This window comes from Fringilla coelebs (genome assembly GCF_963513975.1).
Source record: "Fringilla coelebs genome assembly, chromosome: 7".
NCBI lineage: Eukaryota > Metazoa > Chordata > Aves > Passeriformes > Fringillidae > Fringilla > Fringilla coelebs.
In genome coordinates, this window is record NC_140035.1 from 23,745,414 (window position 1) to 23,768,167 (window position 22,754).

Sequence of the window (22,754 nt, forward strand, 5' to 3'; positions counted from 1 at the left end):
TTAACCATTGTTTCACCTTAGCCACAATTCAAAGTATTGCTTCAGTTGAAATTTGCTAGTTCACACTTTCCAGAGCTCTAAGCACATCAGAGATTTTCTTACTGCACGTAACAAAAATAACCCAAAAACCCAGCAAAACACAATCCACTCCAGAATACCTTTGGTAATTTTTACTGAAATTATTAAAGTGTTACACACAAAGCCATTTGGGAAAAAAAAAAAAAAGAAAACGCTACAAAATTTTTAAATCATTAGAAAAAGTAAGTGTTACTTCAGCACTCACTTATTTACATACACGTCTTTAGATTGCCATATGTCTTTGGGTAGGAGAAAATATTTCCACTCCAAACTTCTAAACACATAAGAGGTTTATTCCAAGAGAAGCTACAATGAAGAATAAGATCTGGAAAGCCTGATCAGAGAGGAAGCAACAGCTGCCAATGTACAAGACTGGCTGAGGAGAGCTCTATCTTTCAGCACTCCACTGTCAATCTTTGATGTTTGGAAGTGTTTTTAGTAGCCTGAAAATCTTTTTATTTTATATGCACTAGAGGCCACTTCAGAGGTTCAAATTTGCTATAAAATTTTTGTGCTCAACAAATTTTAACTTGGCATTCAATGAATTTTATAGATGTGTATGTGAAAAAGTCTAAATGTAAACTACCTTCAGTGCAAAAATTGTACAAAAGCCTTCACAATTTCAGTACCTGATACTTTCACACCACCAGTTTTGTAACTATTGGCCGTGTTCCAAAACAGCAGGAACAACAAGATGCACACTCCAACTTCACAAAATCCAAAACAATTATGGGAGTAAAAAACCCAGGTCAATTTACTTGAAATAAAGTGTTTGGTTTTATTAGAATAGGGTACCAGTGGACAGGACTTTTACTCATCCCCCACCACCACCCTCTTTTTTAAAAAAAAAAAAACATAATTCTTAATTATTTCGTTCTCTACTAGCATTGAAAACTGCAATGTAGTTTTCTCATTTTGCCTGTAGGAGGAGTGTTAGGCAGCTAATAAGCACAGGAGTATTTCAACATTGCCAAAATAACCTTAATTGAAGAATAGGCCATTAAAAATTTTTCTGGCTCGACTCAGAAGTTTCCTATTAAAATTTCAAAGACAAATAATTAAAAATAAACTAAAACTGTTTTTATTCCACTAGTAAAAATATTTTTGAAACCTCTACAAATTATATTCACAACTTGTATTGAATTTTTTTTTAAATTGTGACCAAACAAGGCTAAGTCAATTTCTAATGGGACAGCATTATGATCATAGTGATCATAGTTCACACTATGATCCATGCCTTTCAGGTAGAAAAATATGTCCGTGAAAATTAAAATTTATATAAACTGCTGGCATTCCCTCTCAGTTCAGGGTGGTTAAGAAATTATTGCTACAGAATTCTAATACAGACCATCTTTTTCACATTTCTTCTAATGTGTCTTTAATCTTCAATTGATTTTACTTTAAATTGTGGGCTAAGTAGTTAAAAATACATGGATTCAGAGAATAAAATTAGCAAGATAATTTTCATCTACGTTATTGCACTAATATATTCTCATGGCCAAATCAGATTTCATCAAAATAATTTTTGGCCTGCAACCTGAACTAGTCATCATTTCATAAGAAATTTAAGGAAAAACTTCAAGAGATCTCCTATACTTGGTTTAAGCTGAGACTGATAATTTTTCAAGTCAGTTACAACAGACATAGGAAAAAAGAATTGATTGCAATAGCTGAAAAGTACTGAATCAATAACAGAATTACTAAAGTGCTTTTGGACAAAATAAAAATATATTATGTTGTATCAACTCCAAATGCAGTACTTGCAGTCAAAGGCAATAAGGATAAGCAGTAAATTCAAATTGTCTCGCATGCTTCACCAAGGATTAAGTTATACTTCTGAAGCAACTTACCTGTGACATCAGTTTTTATGTCAGCAAGTTTAAAAAGAGGTGCAACTTTTTCATAATAAATGTTAGTGGCTTCTCTTTTGTGGCTGCTTGGATTAACAAACACCTTCAAGGATTTAGGTCTGTTTTGAAAACCTAAAAAGAAAACAAAACATTCAAGATTACACACAACCTGAATTTTTTTACAGCTTAAATGCTTTTTCAAAATCAGAACCATTACAATACTTTGACAGGATAAGTAAATTACAGTCTAAAAAATGTCTCAATTTCTTCTTGCATGTGTACTACTTATCTTTAAATTACAGTATCAATTAATTTTGTGTGTACATCTTATAAACAGCTGTAGGAACCAGAAAAAAAGTGCATATGCCACAGCCTAGTTAAACCCTGATTCAGGTGAGTGTGAAGTTTGGGCACCAAAAAGGAAAAGAAGCCCAAACATAAAAATGCATCCTTGTTGGAATTGAATGACTCCCTCCCAGCTGGTATACCAAAGTAACATCCAACAAAACTGACACAACAATCCAACACTTTTCTTTTCTGAGAGTGCAAATCAAACAGTCCAAATGAAATTTTCTGTTTGCAAAAGAGGTCCAAAAACATAAAAAAATAGAAAATCGGCAGCATCATTTGGAAATCTGAGAAATATTGTTCATTTAGGCCTTTGGAGTATAACAAACTCCATGGAAATAACACTGAGAAATACTGCTATGCCAAGCTGAACCTCGCACATGGATCCCATGAAGTAATTTTATTATTTGAAACATGGCATTTTGTTGAAGAGTAAATAACTCATACTAAACCAATACCATTACTTTTCAAATTCCCCTTTCTAGAATCCCTACAATGGCCATGGTTCAGTGAGTCTTCTCTGCTACAAGAAGCAAGCAGTAGTGTGCAATACTACTCTTCTTTTGGTGTTTATTTAAAACGCTTGATTTGAACAATTCCAGATTTTGTTTCGGTATCAGGGTAGACTGTCACTTTCTTAGCCAAATAAAAGCCAGAATACCTGGCAAGTGTACCGCTTTCAACATTCAAGAACCAAATTAGTAGTAGCCAAAGGAACTACACAGGGAGCTAAGAATGAAAGCGCATTTTCCTGCCCCATGAGGAATACCACTTCCATTTTTACAGCCACATGTACCTTCAGAGTGTCAGCAGGGACTTCCTGCAGCCCATTCCACTTACTCTACCTCAACAATTGAACAGGAACAATTACTCAAAGAAATTATAGCCAAGCACTATTTCAACATTAAAGAGGAAAGTATTCCTTAAGATCAAAACATAATTATTGAAGTCACAGAGATAATATCATTTATTTATCATTTATTTAAATACATCAAAGAATCTTGAAAAAATAACTAGCTCTTTATCCAGTTTGTGTCAGAAAATTTAGAAGAGTTCTTAAATATACTGAAGGAAATTATTGTATCAGCTTGCTGCTATAACCGCAAAATCATACACAAAAAAAAAATGCATAACCATGTTTATGTGAAAATGTTGCACAGAGTGCCAAGTCATTGCACAGCAAATTAATCCTGGAGAATCCTGAATGCCTGCAGTAACAAGCACCTGTGTTCAAAAGCATCTCTTTCAAAAAGGAGGAAAAACAAAATAGGGAAGGACTATCGGTGAGGACTGCGGATGTGTGGCACGGTTGGGCTGCTGTTCATGAGGACCCTGATCAGCTGCGAGAAAGGTCTGAGCAAAGCCTGACGATGTTCGATAAGACAAACCCAAAGCCCAGCACCAGAGCCAGCCGAACCCTCCGAGGGCGGCATGGGGCGGGCCCAGAGGGCAGCACCGCAGAGAGCGCTGGCAGCTCCAGGAAGGAGCACTTCAGAGAGCAGTGGCAGCTCCAGGAGGGAGCACTCGGAAAGTGCTGGCAGCTCCAGGAGGGAGCCCTCAGAGAGCAGTGGCAGCTCCAGCCCACAGTACCTCAGAGAGCGCTGGCAGCTCCGGCACCTCAGAGAGAGTGCAGGCAGCTCCAGGAGGGAGCCCTCAGAGAGCGCTGGCAGCTCCAGGAGGGAGCCCTCAGAGAGCACTGGCAGCTCCCGAGGGACCGGAGCCGACGTGAGGGAGCGGTGCCAGGGCAGCCAGGAAGGGCAGGACCCGCTGGGCTGCAGGAACAAGAGGGCAGCCCGCAGTGCAAAGGATGTCACTCCAGCTTTGTTCTGAGCATCTCCTGAGCCTGAAGCTGAGGAAGTGCCCCCACTTGCAGGCCCGCAGCACAAGAGAGATGAAGGGCAGCAGGTCCGACACGGAGCTGCCCCTAGAGCCAGGGGCCGGAGCAGGCCGCGGGCAGGAGGCAGTGGCAGCCGGCCTGGACAGCCCCAAGGACAAAATCTACCAAAATCTTTCCTTGAGCATCTCCTGTGCGAGCCACAGACTACCAAGCCAGGCTTCCTGCAAAGTGCAGGGACAAAGAGGCCACGGACACAAGTGGCACAAGCAATATTGCAGTGTGAAATAAAGAAAAACACCCTTCATTCACAATGAGGGCAGCTAGCCATGGATGACCTTGTCCATCCTTAGAGATTTTCAAAACTCATCTGGACACGGCTCTTAGCAACGTGATCTTCATTAGAAGCTCACCTGCCCTGAGCAGGAAGCCAGAACAGATCATCTCCAGAGGTCCATTCCAACTTCTTGATTCTCTGGAAACAGAAAGGAGCACTGCAGGTATGTACTGCAGTGGAATGTCTTTTTACAGGAATTACAACACAAACAAGGAAGTCTAAACAAAATCTCCCAAAGACTATTAATACATATAAATAATTATCATAAAGTCATTATGTCTTAATTGAAATCTACTAACTGGTATTGTTGCAGTCCTTTAAAGGGTATAAAAATATCAAGACCAAAAAATAATTTCTGTGACTTTATCATTTGCCCGAAGCATCAGGCAAATTATAAATTTTCTGTTTAAAAATCAAATGGAAAACTTATAAGAATAAGGACTCCTGCTTCAAAAGAGAAAAGATTTAACCAAATTCATAAATGTGCTGTCATGTTTCTTATCTTATTTACAAGAAACTGTGATCACCTGGTCCTTCTAACACTCAAACCCCCACCAACACCCAGAGCTAAAAACCTGTTAAAACTGACTTGAGCTATGGGTATCTGAGTATACCTTTAAAGTTCCAAGAAACAAACCAAAACCACACCCCCAAACATACAAATATAAGAGTACAATGGACAAAGCAGAGGGAAAGAATAGGAAAGTACAGTTTGTAGAAGTAGAGAAAGCAGATGAAGTGTCAAAACTTCTGTTACCCATTCAGTGTGAGTTACAGTTCTGTGTAACAGACATAAGGAGAAAACTGAAGGGAGAAAAGCAAATATCACTATCTCGCTTCAATGTTTTTGCACGTGAGATGTAAAAATTTAACCCTAGGTGGCAATATAAAGTTTCAAAAGAAATCCTATGGAGGCAAAAAGAAAATAGACTTTTCTGCTGGTGGAGAAAAAATCCTGGATTTTTGAGGAAATGGTTGAATTTAATTTTTTAAGAAAAATTAATTTATTAAACCATTCTAAACCAGCAACTGTACTTATGATAATGTATATTGGGCTACTGCTGAAAAGCATATCAGAGTTAATACATAAATCCCTGCAAGATTTTCCAGAACCTCACGAATTCACAGGATCAAAGTAGTAAAATATTCTCTTTATGACTATTTGAATATCAATTTACTTTTTTAGAGAGATAAAATATTTCATTGACGGAAATATTTTTCACAAACATTTGAGCAGGCACGTTGCCCTACTGAAGTGATTTTATTTGTGCCAAATAATTGCCAACTGAAATGAAAGGATGATCGTGACAAAATTTATTACTTTTATCATTCCTGGTGTGCGCTGGACACGTTAGAACGCACCAAACAACTGAGTTTAATGAAAGCATATCCTGTAACAGCCAAAGATTAAACATTCACACAATATAATTGTGAAGCTTCTTTAAAGTGTTTTTGAATAATAATCTTTTAATTGTCTTTAAACAACATCTATATGAATGAATCAATGTCATTGACTACTGTGTGCAACTGATCCCAGTCTGCCAGCCTTTTGGGGCTCCCCTAACTGGTATTCTGTTATTGTTTTCCCTGGCTGCTCCATTTGAAACGAGCCAGCAGCCTAAAGCAGGAAGGCCAACTGTTCCCCTCGTACTAACAAATGTGCTAATATGCACTAGTTTAAACTTGATCTATCAAGTGAATCAGTGAACCATGAAGGGTGGTGGGTCAATCAGGGTGTTCTGAAAACAAAGGCTCCTAGGGCAGCAGAGACGCTGTGCTCAGACATACATCTGTGCTGCTTTCAGGCCCCGGCCTCAGGAAAATGGGTTTATGTTACAAAAGTTAAGAGCCTGGAATCATGTCATTACCACCTACATTTAGAAATACTTTATACAACATTAGGAATATTATACGTGAGAAAAACTAACAATATGAGACAGAATTGTTGATGTAACTATGGAGACACCACTGTTAATATTAACTAAGCAAAGTTAATGTTTAACATTAATGGTTTAATTAAAACTTCATGCATGAAGTTTCAGGCTTTCATATCAAATCCCCCTGTGATAGATACTACAGAACAGCAGATAAATAAAATGCACTTTGTGCTTTTTCTGCTACTTTAGCATTTATTCTTAACCACATTTACTGTCTTTTCTTAGTTTACAGAGTTTTTAAGTAAAGCTTTTTCAAATCAGCTGTTAGTAAGTCTTATCTGGTTAAAAACAATTGATGAGCATTGACAACTGTAGATTTTCTCTCATTTTTGAGCCTGCCTCAACCCTTTCAGAACCACTATGTATTTGCATGTGCAGAGGATTTTAGATGAAACAGTGAATTCTACTGACACAGTGTGTCCCCACATGCCACTCCTGTAAATCCTGTACGAAAACATGTGATGTATAAATGGAGATCACTGAGAGTGGGGTGTGCACCAGGGCTGACACAAGATAACAGCACACTAGACCCTGTCTAAACTGCCCTTTGGGGCCTTACAGGAGCCAGCCCAGAGCCAAGGCTCCAGAGGTGCATAAAGATGGCAGTGGTTATCTTACAGCAGTTTAACACACATGTGATGTACAGATCAGATTTCAGGAACACTCTATCAGTGAGCAAGCTCTTCATGTCTAGCTGGCATGCACTGGAACAGCAGCAACAGCAGGAAGAAAATAAGAACTTCCTCAAATATGGGAAGATGGTAGTACATTTATTTTGCTCCCCTGTCACACACACAGAGAAAGAACCATAATAGCAGTCACTGTAACTAAATTCTAAACACTTATTTCTGTGTGTGCTCATTTACATGATAACAGGCTTCATAAAAAATTACAGCTCAGTTAAACTTTAAATTGAACTACTCTGAACACAAAGTCAAAGCAACAGAGGACACTCACTGTGAAGATAATAAAAATGAACAGGGAAAAACCATTTATGACATGACATGTGTCAGTCATGCCAGACAGAGATCACACTATAAAAAGGAAACTGTGTGCATGAAACTTCAGAAAAAAAAATCATTAGAAACCTCCAGATAAACTTTGTCGCATACTATCACCAAAAAACTTGCTATTGCTGTTCCCTAATTAATGTATATGCATAAAAACCTAAAAACTTGTCAAAGAGTAAGGTAAACAAGTAGAAATTGAATTTATCTGCAGAGGAAACACACCTGTCAGTAACATGTACTCTCATTTGTCAGAATGTCTAAACATTATTGACCAAATATATGAACACATATATATATGTTCTGCTTTGATAAATCACCTGCTTTTAATTTGATCCAGCCCAGAAACAATAAAAAATCCTTCATGTAAATAATGCAGCTGTTAATGAAAAATTACTTTGTGATCAGACAGACTGGGAGAGCAGGGAATAATATTTACTTCTTCAGAAGGATAAAACCAGAAGCAGCCAATTTGAGTTTATTAACAAGAATGACTCCAGCACTATTACCAAAAGAAAGAAAAAGGCTGCAGCAAAAACTATGAAAACCCATTCTGTTTCCCACAAATGTCAGCCACTGAGAAATCAACAGAAGTCAGCTGCATTGTAACTTTTAGTTTAGACTTAGAAGAATACACACACTAGCAACTGGTATGATGAGGGTTTCATTTGGTTATTTTTATCTCTCTGAGTCCTGTTTATTCCTAGAAGTAGAAGGCAAGGAGAAAAAAAAATGTACTCATCAGAGATTCAAAAAACATCTGTACAAGGTCTGAGCTTCTAGAGAAGGACTGAAGCAAGAACTTGAAACAGCATTGCACAGAACACTTTTTTCCAGGTGGCTTCCAGTTACAAAGCTATAAAACACAGACTGCACCTCGAGGTCAAGGCAACCTGAGCTAGAGATACTGCAGCTTTTTTTTTCTGTGAACATATGGTATCATTGCTCCTGATAGATGGAGAGTAATCTAGGAACAAAACAGACATTTGCTCCTTATGCAAATGTCCTTGCCTTTATGGGTAGCTGGAGATCTACAGGAATCCTGGCACTTGTGCAGATTGAGATATTTCAGGATAAAGTCTTTCAAAGGGGAAAAGGGAAGGCACTTTTTAATACACATCTTCATTAGGAAAATCAAAAGCATACTGTAAACAATGCAAGAATGCACCATTAATAACTCATGTTGTTTCTTTAATAACTGCTTGTGAACCTTTAGTAGAAGTACACCATAAACTCTTATTCAAAGTGTTGTTACAAACACTGCAGATGTACAAGATTTGAATTCCATAATCTGGCTCTGTCTTAACAATTCAGTTGGAGTTCTAATAGTGTGTCACAAGATAGACTGCTTTTCTTCTGGAACAAACTCATTTGCTATAATCTGTAAACAGAGGCACCTTTTGGAGTTAAATCAACTTGGTATTGAGGAAGGGATGTAGTTTTGGTTATTTAAATCAAAAGTGTGCTACATTCTGTTCCTTTCAATAATAAACTGCAGTGAAAGGCTTGGATTTCTTGTGGGGCTCTTTTCCCTATATAGTGAATATTATTTTTCATAATTTAGACAGAGCTTCCATAAAATAAAACTAAAAAATCCCTACCAACCAACCCTACAATTGTTTAAACAAAGCATCCTGAAATTGGCATTAGCCTAGGCAAAAACAGAAAGATATTTTTAAAGAAAAGGATTACATCCCATCACTATTGTCAATAAATTTTGTATCAAATTAAGCAACAAGTCCTACAGGGCACTGCCACCTGTGAATTTATGAAGAAGGAAAGTCTCTCCCATTAGGCTCCTAAAAAATATGGAGGTCTCAAGTGGGATTTCCCAAACCATCACCAGAAAGTTCCTGAAGAATTCCCAGAAGAGCAACTACTGTAGTACCATCAGGTGTCATGCAATTTCAAGGGAAAATATCAGCTAAATATGTTATTTCTTTCAGAAGCAGATTTCTGAACTGAAGACTCTTCAGTCAGAATAAAGAAAACCACTTCTTTTCAGTAGCTTCCAAAACTCTTCCAAAAATAACATCAATTTGTTTCATTTTTACAGATACATTACTCAATTATTGTCACTTTCCTAGATTTTACACTTGACTATGTAAAACTTCAGTAGTAAATATTTGCCAGAAATAAGATTCATATCTGTGTTTTAATTTCCACAGGCAAGATGTATCTTAGCTTCAGTCAGCCTCATGTATTGCCAATAGAAATAAACATGACAGCAACCTCTATTAAATGCTTACCATTTAAAATTTCCTTCAGATGTCTAAACCACGACTGACAATGGTCTTCACTTAAGTTATTTAAATGGACAGCACAGTCTGTAAGCTTGTTCTCTTCTTTATTCAAGCATTTAAAAATTGTGATACCCAACAAAGTACCACCTTTTTTCTGCCCTGCAAAACGTCGACGTTTCAGTTTTACTGAAAATACATCCTTCATTTCAATAATCTCTTCTTGAGCCTGTAAAGCCGTGCTGGAATCTCCTGTAAAGGGAAAAAAATAAAAAGAAAAGCATTACTACAGTGATTTGGAGTAACAACTAAAAGTATTGTTAGGGCTTCATTTCTAGGTTCACTTCTTGCATCTGTTCATGCTTGCATTGAAACTTATGGTACATCATTTCCCTCAGTTATTCGTCTTTTTTTTTACCAACTTTGTCATACATCCAGCTGTACAAACAAAACAATTTCAAAGAGGTTATTTACTCAGCTTTCTGGTGTTCAAAAAAATTAATAAAATGTCACACTCTAAGAAACACTTTTTTGAATTCAGATTCAAAAAGCAAATTCTTTATTCTGTTCACCTAAATCACAGCCATCATAGCAGTCATACTTGCAAATCATAGATCAGAAAGTGTGCTATGACCCAAGCTGACTATATGCTCACTATATTTTTTCATTTGATGCAACCATTACTTTTTGCGTTTACAGCAGAAATGTGTCAGAAAACAGTCAAGGAAAAATAGACAAAGAAGCCAAAACTCTGTTACCCATCTTTGCTTTCATTTTTGATTTATGAATTCAGTTTAGAAGACAAGAAAAACAGTTTCAAAAAAGTTCTTGTCACACACAGTTTGAGACCCTCATCCCAGGGGAGATTTTTGTTAGCTAAGGGAAGGTTTTATTACCTTGGGGCTGTTATTTGCATGGATGCTGTGACTGCAGATGCTAGCGCTTCATTTCCAAGTGCCTTTATCCACTGAGGCCCTACGGTACAGGCTTCTCCTTTTTCTGCTCTCTTGAGCAGCATTCAGATTCCTCAAAACCAAAGTCAAATACACAAACTGAAGGAAAAATATCACCCTTCCTGTAGGTATCAGATTCTTTGGACACAGAAAGAAAATTTCTCCTGCTTTCTTCGTAATTACAGCAGATCTGATACAGCACATCGATAAAGGTCCCTTTGCAGCCCAAGGCAAGAAATGCTAGAAAGTAGAAAACTTCCCCAAATGTAGCAACAACTCTGGTTTCTCAATTGCAAAAACTGCAGCAGATTCTGTTTGATGAATAGTTGATACATGCTGTACTGGAGCATTGGGAAAAATTAATTTAATTGTCAGAAAGGGAAAGATGGACAACACCCCCTACTTCATTACACCACATGAAGCTGAGGGTTTCAGAAAGTCATATCCTTTTTCTGGGCAGGAAAAGGATGACTTTTTCAATTCTTGTAACAGTTTGATACTGTCATTTTTCAACATCTTTTCTGGAAGGATGCTATGCAGTGATCATCATCCAGGAATCCTGGATGACTTCTCCTCAGCCATGCTAACACAGCTAAAGCTCAAGTCAATATGACTTCTCACAATTATCAACCAATTCATTTTCTCCTGCCCTTTAACAAATAACCTGTGACAAATAGAAGCATGACCTTGTTATACTTCCCACATATTTTTCCCAACTTGTTATACTCTACCATCCTAATACTTCCATAAATCAGCTACTAAGGTGTAAAACTGGACTGAAATCATTCCACTCTTAGCAGGAATACTGTGACAAGTAATTGAAAGTACTGTGCATTGAGACAGTAAATAGGAAATTGTCTGTAGTGCACATTTTCAGAAGTATACAGCAAATAAACAGGAGAAAAGTCACCTAAATACCTTTTTTAAAAACCCCAACATAAATCCCAAAGTACTGTAACAACTGCTGTAAAAGTATTTTCAGTCAATGTATCCTTGAAAAATGAGGGAACTGAGGGGGAAGAAATACTCTATGATTCCATTTGAACTATTATGTTACACAAACTCACATTGTACCCTAAGATTACCAAACCAAAGATCTTAATTTCTGTCAAAATTTGTCCTGCTAAAACATTTAGGGGTAAATAGTCTTTGTAGGCCTGAAATTAAAAACTGACTGGTGATGTCCCAAATTACCTAGAACATTACATAGTTTAACATCTACATTAAAGACTTGTTTTAACTTTTGAAAATAATTTTTGAGGGTGTCTGCTTAGGTTTTTTCACAAAGTCTCACTGTCAGACATACAGTACACTGAAAATGCCAGCACACAACCTCAATGTTTTAGAAGAAAGGAAATACAACCACCACCATTCTGTAGCAATAACTGACTTGCAATTCTCATTTCCCCAGACCAATGCAAATATTCTAAGTGGGTTTGCTTTTTAAATTCATTACAATAAATCATTTTTTGGATTTAACTCTTAGTTTTGCTGAGGATATCATGAACTCTATTATGCCAATGTTATGGATGTGCACCACATATGTTACAAACATTTGTCTATTTATCCTGCACAAGTCAAGGAAAATGAAGGCCTGATAAAACACTTTTTATTCCCCACTAGCTTTCATAAAATGACATTTAGTCTTAAGCCAGGTAAGGTCTGCATTTTCTTTTCATGGCTATTTCAGCCAGTTACTTACTTGCTTGTATCTATCAAACATTCTTACTAGGCAGAACTAGACTTTCAAAACCATTATGTGACTGTTGGTTTTACAGGAATACATTTCCAGATGCATCCTGGAAAAGGATATAAACTCCAGGAATGCTGAATTGTAAAAAACCATCATCCTTGAGTTTTAATTTCTAGAGGAAATGTTAAATTAGCTAGTAGGATTAGGACAGCCCATTTTTTCCTAAAGTTGTGAAGAAATCTGCATAAAATGTCAGGCACATTCTGTAATTTTCGTTTTCTCTGCTTACTGAAAATAAGACCATCTCAAATGCAGTAAAATTTTATAAAACAGCTCACAAAGATAAAGAAAATTTAGGTCATGAGCTGTATTTATAAAATATTTCTAGAATGAGGTAACAACCAAGCTTACTTTTGCAATAAAGTATATATTGTAGTAAACACTTTTTAAACTTTGAAAGCCATATTGGCTCGTTAGTATCATATTGGTTATTGTGGGCAGTTTCAGGACATTAACTGTCCTCTCACATTACTCACAAAGATATTGGGTACCATCTGTTCTTGCAAGAGATTTAAGTGTACATCTATTAGATATCATGCTATTTATTTAATTCAGTACCTACTTCCCATTGTTGTACCTTCTGAAAAAAAAAGTCAATTTAATTACAAGGAATAAAGATAATCTCTTCTACCAGGCTGCCCTGTCATCATGAAAGCAGAGAGGGAACCTGCATAAAGTAGGTTACAGGCGTTAGGGAAGAGCAAAACTAACAGCACTTAACATTTAACAAAGATCTAACAAAACCAGAATATATGGCACTTAAAAAAAAAGTTACTATAAGCCAAGGGCTTGTCTGAATCAATCTCAGCACATCTGTCTGATGTAGAGCGTAAACAGGATTAGAGTTGGATTTATCTGCTTGACGCTAATTGTACTCACAGTTTCTGCACATGTCCACTTTTTTTTTTTCCAAATACAGCATGAAAAAAAAGAAAATCTGCCTGGATAGATGAATTTCTAGGAAGTTTTATGCCCCTATTTATCATCTCACTAATTTCAAGCAATGAGACTACCCTACCTTTTTCCTATTTATGATAGCCAAATCTCTTATTTAACAAAAAAATTATGTCTGAATCAACCATACTGAGCTAAATTAAAAGATGAGGAACTAATACACTCAAACTGAGTTTAATTGTAAACAGTAAATCAAATTTTAATTAGTTAAGGGTGTTAAATACTGCATGTTTAGAGCAAAATTTATGAAAATATACACAAAGGAAAAAAGCAGCACAACTGAAAAATAGAACAGTTTAAAGAAAATGTGCTATTTAAATATAAACAGCAGCACTTCATCAAGGAACCACTTTTTGGACTGTTACCTTACCACAGAAGCCCAGCATCTAGATGTGGTACTTAAGGACTTGATTTCCATAACAAATATCTGGAGTACATGGAAAATACCAGAAAACACACATAAAATGTAACAATAATTTAAGTACAAGAACTGGACACAAAGCAAAGAGTGTCACAAATGCTTCCTGTGACCTTTGGCAAGATACCTGGTCCTCCTGACTATAATGAACAAATAAATTTTTTACACATTTTAGGCTCTCTGCCCCACTGTGTTCTCAAAGTTTACTTCCTTAATAGTTGATTGATATAGCTGAGTGCAGTACAACTTAACAGAAATAATTAGAAATTTTTAAAAATCATCAAGACCATACAAAAGAAGATAAAGTGATCAGTACATATTAAAGAAGTGGTTTATTGTAAAACATTTATTATAAAACTGATCACAGACCATTCTATACTGTATGAACACTACTTTCAAAATAAGCATTCAGGACATAGAATAAACACAACTTTATTAATATAAACCCAAAATTAAAATAAATAGAATTATAAATTAATTTTTACAGTATGTCTATAAATCTATTTTTAGGAATATTTAATATAATGTCTAATGCCTATAAACCAGCACCTATTAGCCTATTTTTCCCTCACTGTAAATCAGCAAAGCACAGAAAGCAGCATGCAGCTGATTCATAAAACCTCTACAGTTTTCAGCTACTTATCGATTAAGAAGGGCTGGCAGTGAGAAAAGCAGATATGATCCTTCTTGCCAGAAAAGCCAAGAAAAAGTGTAAAGATTTTCTGGCTATTTAGCACTTCTTTAACTACTATAAACAGGAGACAGAAAAGCTATTTCAAAACACATTAATTTTGAATGATTTCTTATTGCAAAAAGATAGGTCATGCAACACTTCTGGCAAAATTTGATGCTATGCCTCTTACTGTCTTCTGTAAGCAGAGAAAGCAAAATTCCAGTTTCTGTTTGCCAAAAGTATCAAACAGCAAGCTGAGAAGGTGGTACAGCCAGGGCCAGGTTGGGGAGGGGCTGGTTTTTGTTGGAAGATTAGTTTTACATTACTCTATACCTTTTAAAAGGTGTTACAGGAGAAGTTTAACACAAGCAAAGCCCTAACCTAGAAATGCATTTCTCAGACTATGTGCGATGACCTGCTTGGGAGCAGCAAGGAGCTCAGAAAGTCTTACAAGGGACTAAAAGATGCATCTCAGTTTCTGCAGAGCTGAAGAGAAAAAGCAGGGTGCAGCAACTCACTTCACCTTTTAATGGCAGCTATTCACTTGCAGCAGCAGCTGTATTCCTTCAGGGCAGAAAACTGAGCTTAAAAACCTCTGACAGGAATACAACCCATTTTCATACTCCTTCTCTAGAGAATCTTAGGGAGAAGTGATGTATTTTGCCAAGCAAATGCAATACCTTTCTGCTAATCCCTCTCTCAATACAGACACCCACCCTCGACTCCCCTGCCATGACTGTGCAGTCCAGCCCTTTCCCTGAAGTCTGGCTCTGGGCAGAACACAGCTGAGTCAAGTCAACTCCTCAAGTAACAGAGCTTGCCCACTTTTCTTTTCCCCTGGCTTAGTCTTCTGACACATTGTTTAGTACAGTCAGTTCAACATAATTCCTTATAAAACTAGAGATGCTACAAAGTGCTAAGAAAATTCACAGCAGGGAAGAAGGAAGAATTGGGACTGTCTCCTTTCATCAGCAGGAAGTCAATGTGGCCTGAGCCAATCTGCTGTGCATTTTCACTTCCAATTGCTAACTCCCCAAAGATCACACAGATCGACAAGAGTCAGTAAGAACTGGCAAAGATGCACAATGGCTTCTCAATTCTTTAGAGCTCTAGTGACATCCTACACATTAAAAAAATAAATTATAAGTCTCAGAATAAAATTCCACTTTACAAAACAATAATGACACATTCAGTTGTGTTTCACTGGACAAGGAGTTATTCACTATTCTAGCTCAAAGAAGTAATCTTATTTTAAACTAGTATCACAGATTGCTACCTGTAAAAAGAATATTTTATGAACAATATGGACATATTTTAAAAATAAAATTCCAAAACAAATTTATACTTCAGGTCTCAATTTTTCAACACAATACTTACCAAAAACACAAGTAATTTTCCAGTGCAAATCTCAATCATGGGATAAAGACTTACATTACATAACAGAATAATTTCACTTGTTTCTAAACAATTTTACTATATTCACAGCATGGGTAAATCCATCTAAAACTGTAACCTCCTACCTTTCATCTTCCCCTCTTGTCTCTCACCACTTTGCAAATGATTCTTTCCCTCAAGGCACAACAACCAGCTGATTCCAGTCCCTGTTCTCCACCACATCTGTTAAAAACTAATCCTCAAGCTTCTGAACACCCCCGCCAAACCATAGGGCTGTTGCACATACAGCCCCTGTGCACAGCATCCTACCACAGCAACTGAAAGAAGGGCAGCTTTAGGGAACGTTTGGTGCAGTCCTTGAAGTCTTGAGCTGAATCAGACTCAAGCACTTAAAATTTGGTTAAGTTTCACTACAGCTTTAAAAGATAGCAATAGGCAAACAACCATAACCAAACTACTTAGTTCTGGCTGAACCAAAAGAAAAGAGGATCCCATACTGTTAGAGCACAGTTTAGTACAGCTCAGAGGCTGGCTTTGCTGGAGCTGAGGCCTTGTGGAGAAAGGCCAAGCTTGGGGACTTCCCCTCTGAGCACGACCACATCTCAGAGTGATGCTCATACACTGCATCCTGGTCAGCAGGCCATGGAAAAGCCTTTCCTCTTGTAATGAGGGTCATCAGACATCTATCCATCAAGCTTTCATTAGTGCCTTGACTCAGCTTCACACAGAGCAGTGAAGTACCTTGCTTGTTAACTACAGGCTAATGGCAGAATTTCATTAGAAAAACATACTGACAATGGCAGTTTGAAAAGAAGTCAGATAGCTTATTGAATAATACCTCTGGAAAAAAAAAAAAGCGTGATTGTAGCTTTAGCAGAAGGCCTAATGCTGTTCCAGAGCAAAAGCTTCACCTTAAGGAAGAATTTCCCCTTCATTCTACAAACGCATTTGAGGGAGATGATGAGTTCAAAAATAGCATTAAGAACTATCGGGAGTAATGCTAGAACAACAAGGTAAGCTGAAAGGAAGCAAGGCAGACAAAGACTGATTCCCATCCTGAAGCATTTGAGAGGATGCATGAAGCAAAAGCTTTGCTTTTAATAATTACACTTTCTTATTAACACCAGAGCAAGAAAGAGGTCACTGGAAATGTACTATAGAAAGCTCTACATTTTATATTAAGAATATGGCCCACATACTGCCTAATTTCATATGATTTGACAAGTAGCTGCAAACCTTTCGTTTAGTGGCTTAAACTTTGATGCTTTTCATTTAGTAAGTGAGAGGACTTATGGCAGAAACTTAAGAGTAACAACATGGTAAAAAGTGTCACTGATTTCCACCATTTCCCAAAACCTCTGCAAAACACATGTATCAGATAAAATGACTGGTCTTACACAGACCTACCATACATCCATCATAACATGGAATTTATTTTGAGAAAGATTTCTGAAATAAAGAGAAGACTGGTATCTAGTAGCCTACATGATTTAACAGAGCGGGCTAGCAGAGCTGAAATATATTAAAGAATCCCCAAAGAGGAAACATGAGCCTAATTTTACATTTCCTCAGAAACATCTCACACATACACAGTGTTTGGTACCTACTAATTTATGTTACAATCACAGCAATTACTTCTGTCATTTATGAAAATAAGGGGAAGTGGAGAAACAAATTACCTCTTATGGCCACATAATATTACTGAGTTTGATTAATGCAAGTTAACAATTACTTTTACTTGGAGTCTTACTGGCACCAGATCTGCCTCAGCCTCAAATACAGATTTAGAAACCATCCATATTGTTGAATATCAGTGTTCAGGGAAATCATTATGTCTCAAATATCTAAATTTTAGTCTCTTCTGGAAAAGGTTTTCAAGAAACATTTTCTTCATGAAAAAAGAACAAGCAGCCTGTTCTAAACACAAGTCAATTTCCTTCTGTAAACTGTTGATAATTCACGTACCCTAGCAAGTCATGCTTTTAGTTATCAAAGAATAGCTATCAGCTGCTAGATGACCTCATCCACAATTTCTACATGTTTGGCTTTATCCTCATTGATCTCTGGTCTATTTTTTTTTTCTGAGATTTATGAAGGAAACTCTGCTATCCTTTGTATCATTGTATCTGCATCTCCTGCACTAGCCCAAGGGCAAAAGACAGCAATAGCACCACCAGAATCCTCTGACAAGCACAAAACCCTTCCCTCACCCAGTTCTCAGTTGCCACTTAGGAACAGGAAGAATGCAGGCTACACCACTTTGCCTGCAGGGGTGAGTGAATCCTGTTTTGTTCATGTATGTGACACTTGTAACAAACTTAAAAAAGAAGCGCCAAAAAAAACCCAGAATTGTATTAGATGATCTTTATAAAATAGATTTTTTTCCCCCTTTCTCCTTATGAACTTCACATTTCTCTAACTTTATAAAATATCTTGTCATAACAAAAATACAAGTTCAACGACATGATAGATGTACAATAGAAAAATTACTTAGAACGCCACACCAAATTTAAGGTGTCCTTAGTCAGTTGTGCAGTATACAAATTAGCACTTCATATAAAGAGAAGGCTTGCAAAATGCAACACTCCAGAAGCTTTCTGGTATTACAATTATTTTTATTATATAGAATTGACTCCATTTGCAATGATGCATAATTCTGTGACTGAGGAAATTACAATCTAAGACTGTCATAAATTTTAATATTTTTTTGTAGCTTAACACTATGACATAGCTCTCACAAAAGATTTGATACCAATATGATGTGACACAACTGAACCAAACCTTAATTTCACTCACAGTGAGAAATCACAGGATTAAGTAACACTGTGCAGTCTTTTAGAAAAGTTTATTGCTTCCAGATGGATGCAAGTTTCCTTTCAGCACTGATTTTATCTTCTGTACACAGGGTGCCAATGTTACTATAAATATAGTCAAAAGCAGTTATAAAGATAAATTATTAAAATATTGACATAAACAAGCTCATACAATAGCTCCTCTCTGCACAAAGTAAGGACAGCTACATTAGAGTGCTGTCTGTCTCACAAATGTTAAATACAACAACACGCACCCCCTTTTCAGAAATTACAACCCGTACATGAACAAGCACAAATTTCCAAGGTATCCATAGAATGATTTTGAATTCCAACTGCGTGCTCTTTGCCCCATGTTGTGTAGTGCCATGTGTTTCCCTGCGTGGTGCCACCAGAACACCCACCTGTGCCCGTGGATCTGCACTGAGCTCAGGGCAGACTCACTGCATGGAGAAGCAGAACTGTTGCACACACACTGCAACACACCCGTGTCAAACAAAAATTGGAGATAAGAAATAAAATATCTTTGAGCTAATTTAAATTTTGGTCCATTGCATCAGACATGTCTATCAACAGTCTATAAAATGTTTAGCAGAAAAAATAATTCTAGGGAATATCTGGTTAGTCTATAAAAATTATATATAATGCTATTTTGAAAATTAAAATACACTCAAAATTATCAGGTGAAGCCCTTAGAGTTGTTTTAATATTTCATGTTGTTATACTATTCAAAAATTACAGTAATAAATGGTAATGAGTCATTTAAAATATTGTTTGAAATTTTCATGAGATTCTCAAAAATCTGGAGATCTCCATTTTGAATTGTGACATAATCAGTGCATAAAGTAGGATAAGTTAATGCATTTCAGACAATATGCAGAATTCATAAATGCTTTATTAATAAAACATCAACATTGAGTATCATGAAATTCAAAATTAAGTATAGAGGTAACTTGCACTTTTATATCATTCTAAATTAGTATACTAAGTGTATATACAGAAACCTACCTATTTTCTGACTGCTTTAAAACAGAGCCACTTGTCAAAAAACCCCACCCCAAAATGCTCCACAATGTCTGCTTTCCATCCTGGCATGCACCAAAGACTTCCAACAAACCTCTCCAATGTACTTTAACCAAGTTCTTTGGTATCTACCACAACTCCTCCTATCTCCAGTATTGCAACTTCATGTGCACTTCACATTCAAATATCTATTTCTAATCCTGGTACTAAGTATTACAATCAAACAGGAAGATTACTGATTGACATATAACAACAAACAAACAAGCCAGTTTCTGATCAGTCTTCACTGTTGCATAAACATGTCAGATGACAAAGATGCACTTCAAATCTCCCATAATACACACAAATTTTTACTCCCCCAAGCTTTTAAATGCTAGCATTTCACCAATATGCACAGGGATTACCACTATGAGGCTGAAGTAAGTATCTTACTTGCAGATCCTACAAATTTTACTCACAGCATCACAATCCTGCATATGGTTGCAGAGTCAGGGAGCAATTCCCATTCAGAGCACCCACACAGCAACAGAGAGATGCGTCTTCAAACTCTTGAGCATGTACTTGCACAATGTGTTACTGTAACTATTCCATGCATGTTTTCCTCTATCACAATATTAAACCTCTTTCTCTCGTTTAAAAGTAAATTTAACAAATATTAGTTCTTACACATATCCAGCCACACATTACAAATCATACAATAATCTTTCACTTACCATAAAGTGAATTAGTGCAAGAAAATTATCACCACCTGTGTTCAAGAAATAATCAGTATTGATATCTTGGCACACATCTTTCAGTGCTGACATAACAAACAGAAATAGATGTTTTATATTAAGGGTTTTCTTCTGTGAACATCAGAAATCTTCTCAAATATATTTATGGATAAATAAATATAAAATTTTCCATAAATAAATTTAAAAATAAATATAAAATTTTCCATAAATATATTTATGGAAAAATACCATCAAAGCATATTGAAGTTACACTTTTTCCCTATTCTGAAGCTGATCAAACTAAAACATTTGCAATTGTTTCAGACTCTTATCCTACAAGTCTAACTATGTCTATGGAATTTACCTTCCCTTCTCCACAACAAAAATAAATAAATTAAAAAACCCAATACTATAATAATTAGAAGTAGTCATATGAACAATATTTTCAAGGGAATTAAGGCTAAGAAATTCAGGTTTCCTATACAGTCTGCTACTGCACTTTAATTCTTAACCAGCATTTAATAAAATGAACCCTTGGTATTTTGTTAGGCAAAAATCATACTTTCTTTAAACTGTATCGTTCCACCAATAAAAAGAAGTACCTTGCGAATGGAAGGCTAGGCAAAGTGAAGTTCAAATTTTATCATTAAATCTGGCTTGGCACTGCAGACACTGGTGGAATTGCAGACTAGTGATGTGTGTGCTTTTACTCAAAATATCATTTAAATATAATTTAACTGGTTTCTGGTATGTAAGAGCAGCAATACCAGGAGAGAGAAGACGTCCATCTGTCCCAGTATCTTATATCAAACCATAGCCATAAGCAGATGCTAAGAGAAGAGAAGGAATAAAGGAACATTATTCTGTTTCCCACTAGTACTTTTCCATTCCCCACCTGTTTTCATTTGGGACACCCTGAACTGACTGTGGTTTCTACACACTTAAGAGCAGTAAAATGAGGCCTTCCATATCTATTTGAATCCACAAAATCTTTTAGCATTAACAATCCTTTGGCAGTAAGTTTTACATTTCTTTTATCTATTCATTTGGTTTTCAGCCTGGTTCCGCTCAGCCTTATTATAGGCACCACATTTCTTATGTTGCAAAACTGCCACCAGCTTGGTCCAGACCCCATCCCAAGTACCTTCCTTTCAGACCAAAAAGTGCCAGCCTAGTCTGGCACTCTCATCCAGAAGCCATTATGTACCTTTACCCATTGTCACCCCCTGAACCTTCTCCAGTCCCACATTGCCTTTGCAGAGGACACCAGAACTGCACACAGTATCCAAGATGTGGTTAAATAACTGCTGGTTTATAGAGCATACAAACATCTGCTTTAGCCTCTACTTACATTCTAATTATCCTTTCCATAATAATCCTAACAACTGTTTAAGTGACAGATGACATTTTCCACATGATAAACCTATAATCATACACATTAGGAATGGTACAGCTACAGCTCTGATCTTTATTCCAAGCTGATGGCATTCACGTAAGAGATCAATATACTAATAATTACATTATATGTAATTATTTCTACTCTTGGACTCACTGTCCTGTTGCCTAGTCAAATCTGTAAAACTGCCATGGCATTGAAGTTAGGCTGTAGGAAAGAACTTACTTTATTGCTCTGCTCCCACATAAAATCAATATTGCTGAATGCTAATGAAAAAACCAGTATCTGCTTTAAGCAAGACAAACATTCATATACATATAAATCATTGTAAGTTCAGTACTGAATTTCTGTATGTACCTTCCCCAAACCATTTCCATAAAACAAGTGAGACCTAGGGACAAAATTTCAAAACCACCACCTGCTCTTTTCCATCATATTTTAAATAATTAACTACTCAGAAAATGCAAATCCTAAAAAAAAAAAAAAACCTCTTATTTAATTTTCACTTGTACTACAGTTAAAAGAATAAACAAACATTGATCAGGTACTTATTTTCCTGCTAAGCATGGTTTTCCAAACCAACTCCAGTTACTACTAGCCCTGTTTAACGAGTGTGTTGCAGTCAAGTTTCCAAGAAACATTACATTTGACATTAAATACTCAGCATATTCTTTTTCCTTAAATAAAAACAATTCCAAATTAAAAACAGTCATGTGTATACAATCTTTTCCCAGTCATGGTAACATACAATACACTTAGCTTTACCAGAGAATGTCAGCTGCAGAACCCATGGAATGAAATCACAAATCTGTTCAAAGTTTTTTGTTGACATGAGTTGCCACCATCTATAGCCATCTAACTGTTAGTGTATTATTCACTGGCACCATGATAGTTGTGATCCCTAGCTAATCACCTCACTCCAAGTTAAATTACATAGATGTGACAGAGCAGGCCTTTGGGAAACCCAAAACCATCCAAGTGTGAAATCTTTCAGTACCTTTCTTGACAGAGCATTTTGACAAGTCTCCAAAAGGC

At 36.5% G+C, this 22,754-nt stretch overlaps 1 protein-coding gene across 1 annotated transcript in view; it reads right to left on the bottom strand.

Moving 5' to 3' along the window:
* The window catches only part of CERKL (CERK like autophagy regulator), a gene marked incomplete at both ends in the record, with an annotated part of 50,318 nt that overhangs the window by 19,297 nt on the left and 8,267 nt on the right, over positions 1-22,754 (bottom strand). The window contains 2 exon segments of the mRNA XM_084209057.1: positions 1,929-2,060; positions 9,641-9,883. Coding sequence (XP_084065183.1) covers positions 1,929-2,060; positions 9,641-9,883 — 375 coding nt within the window.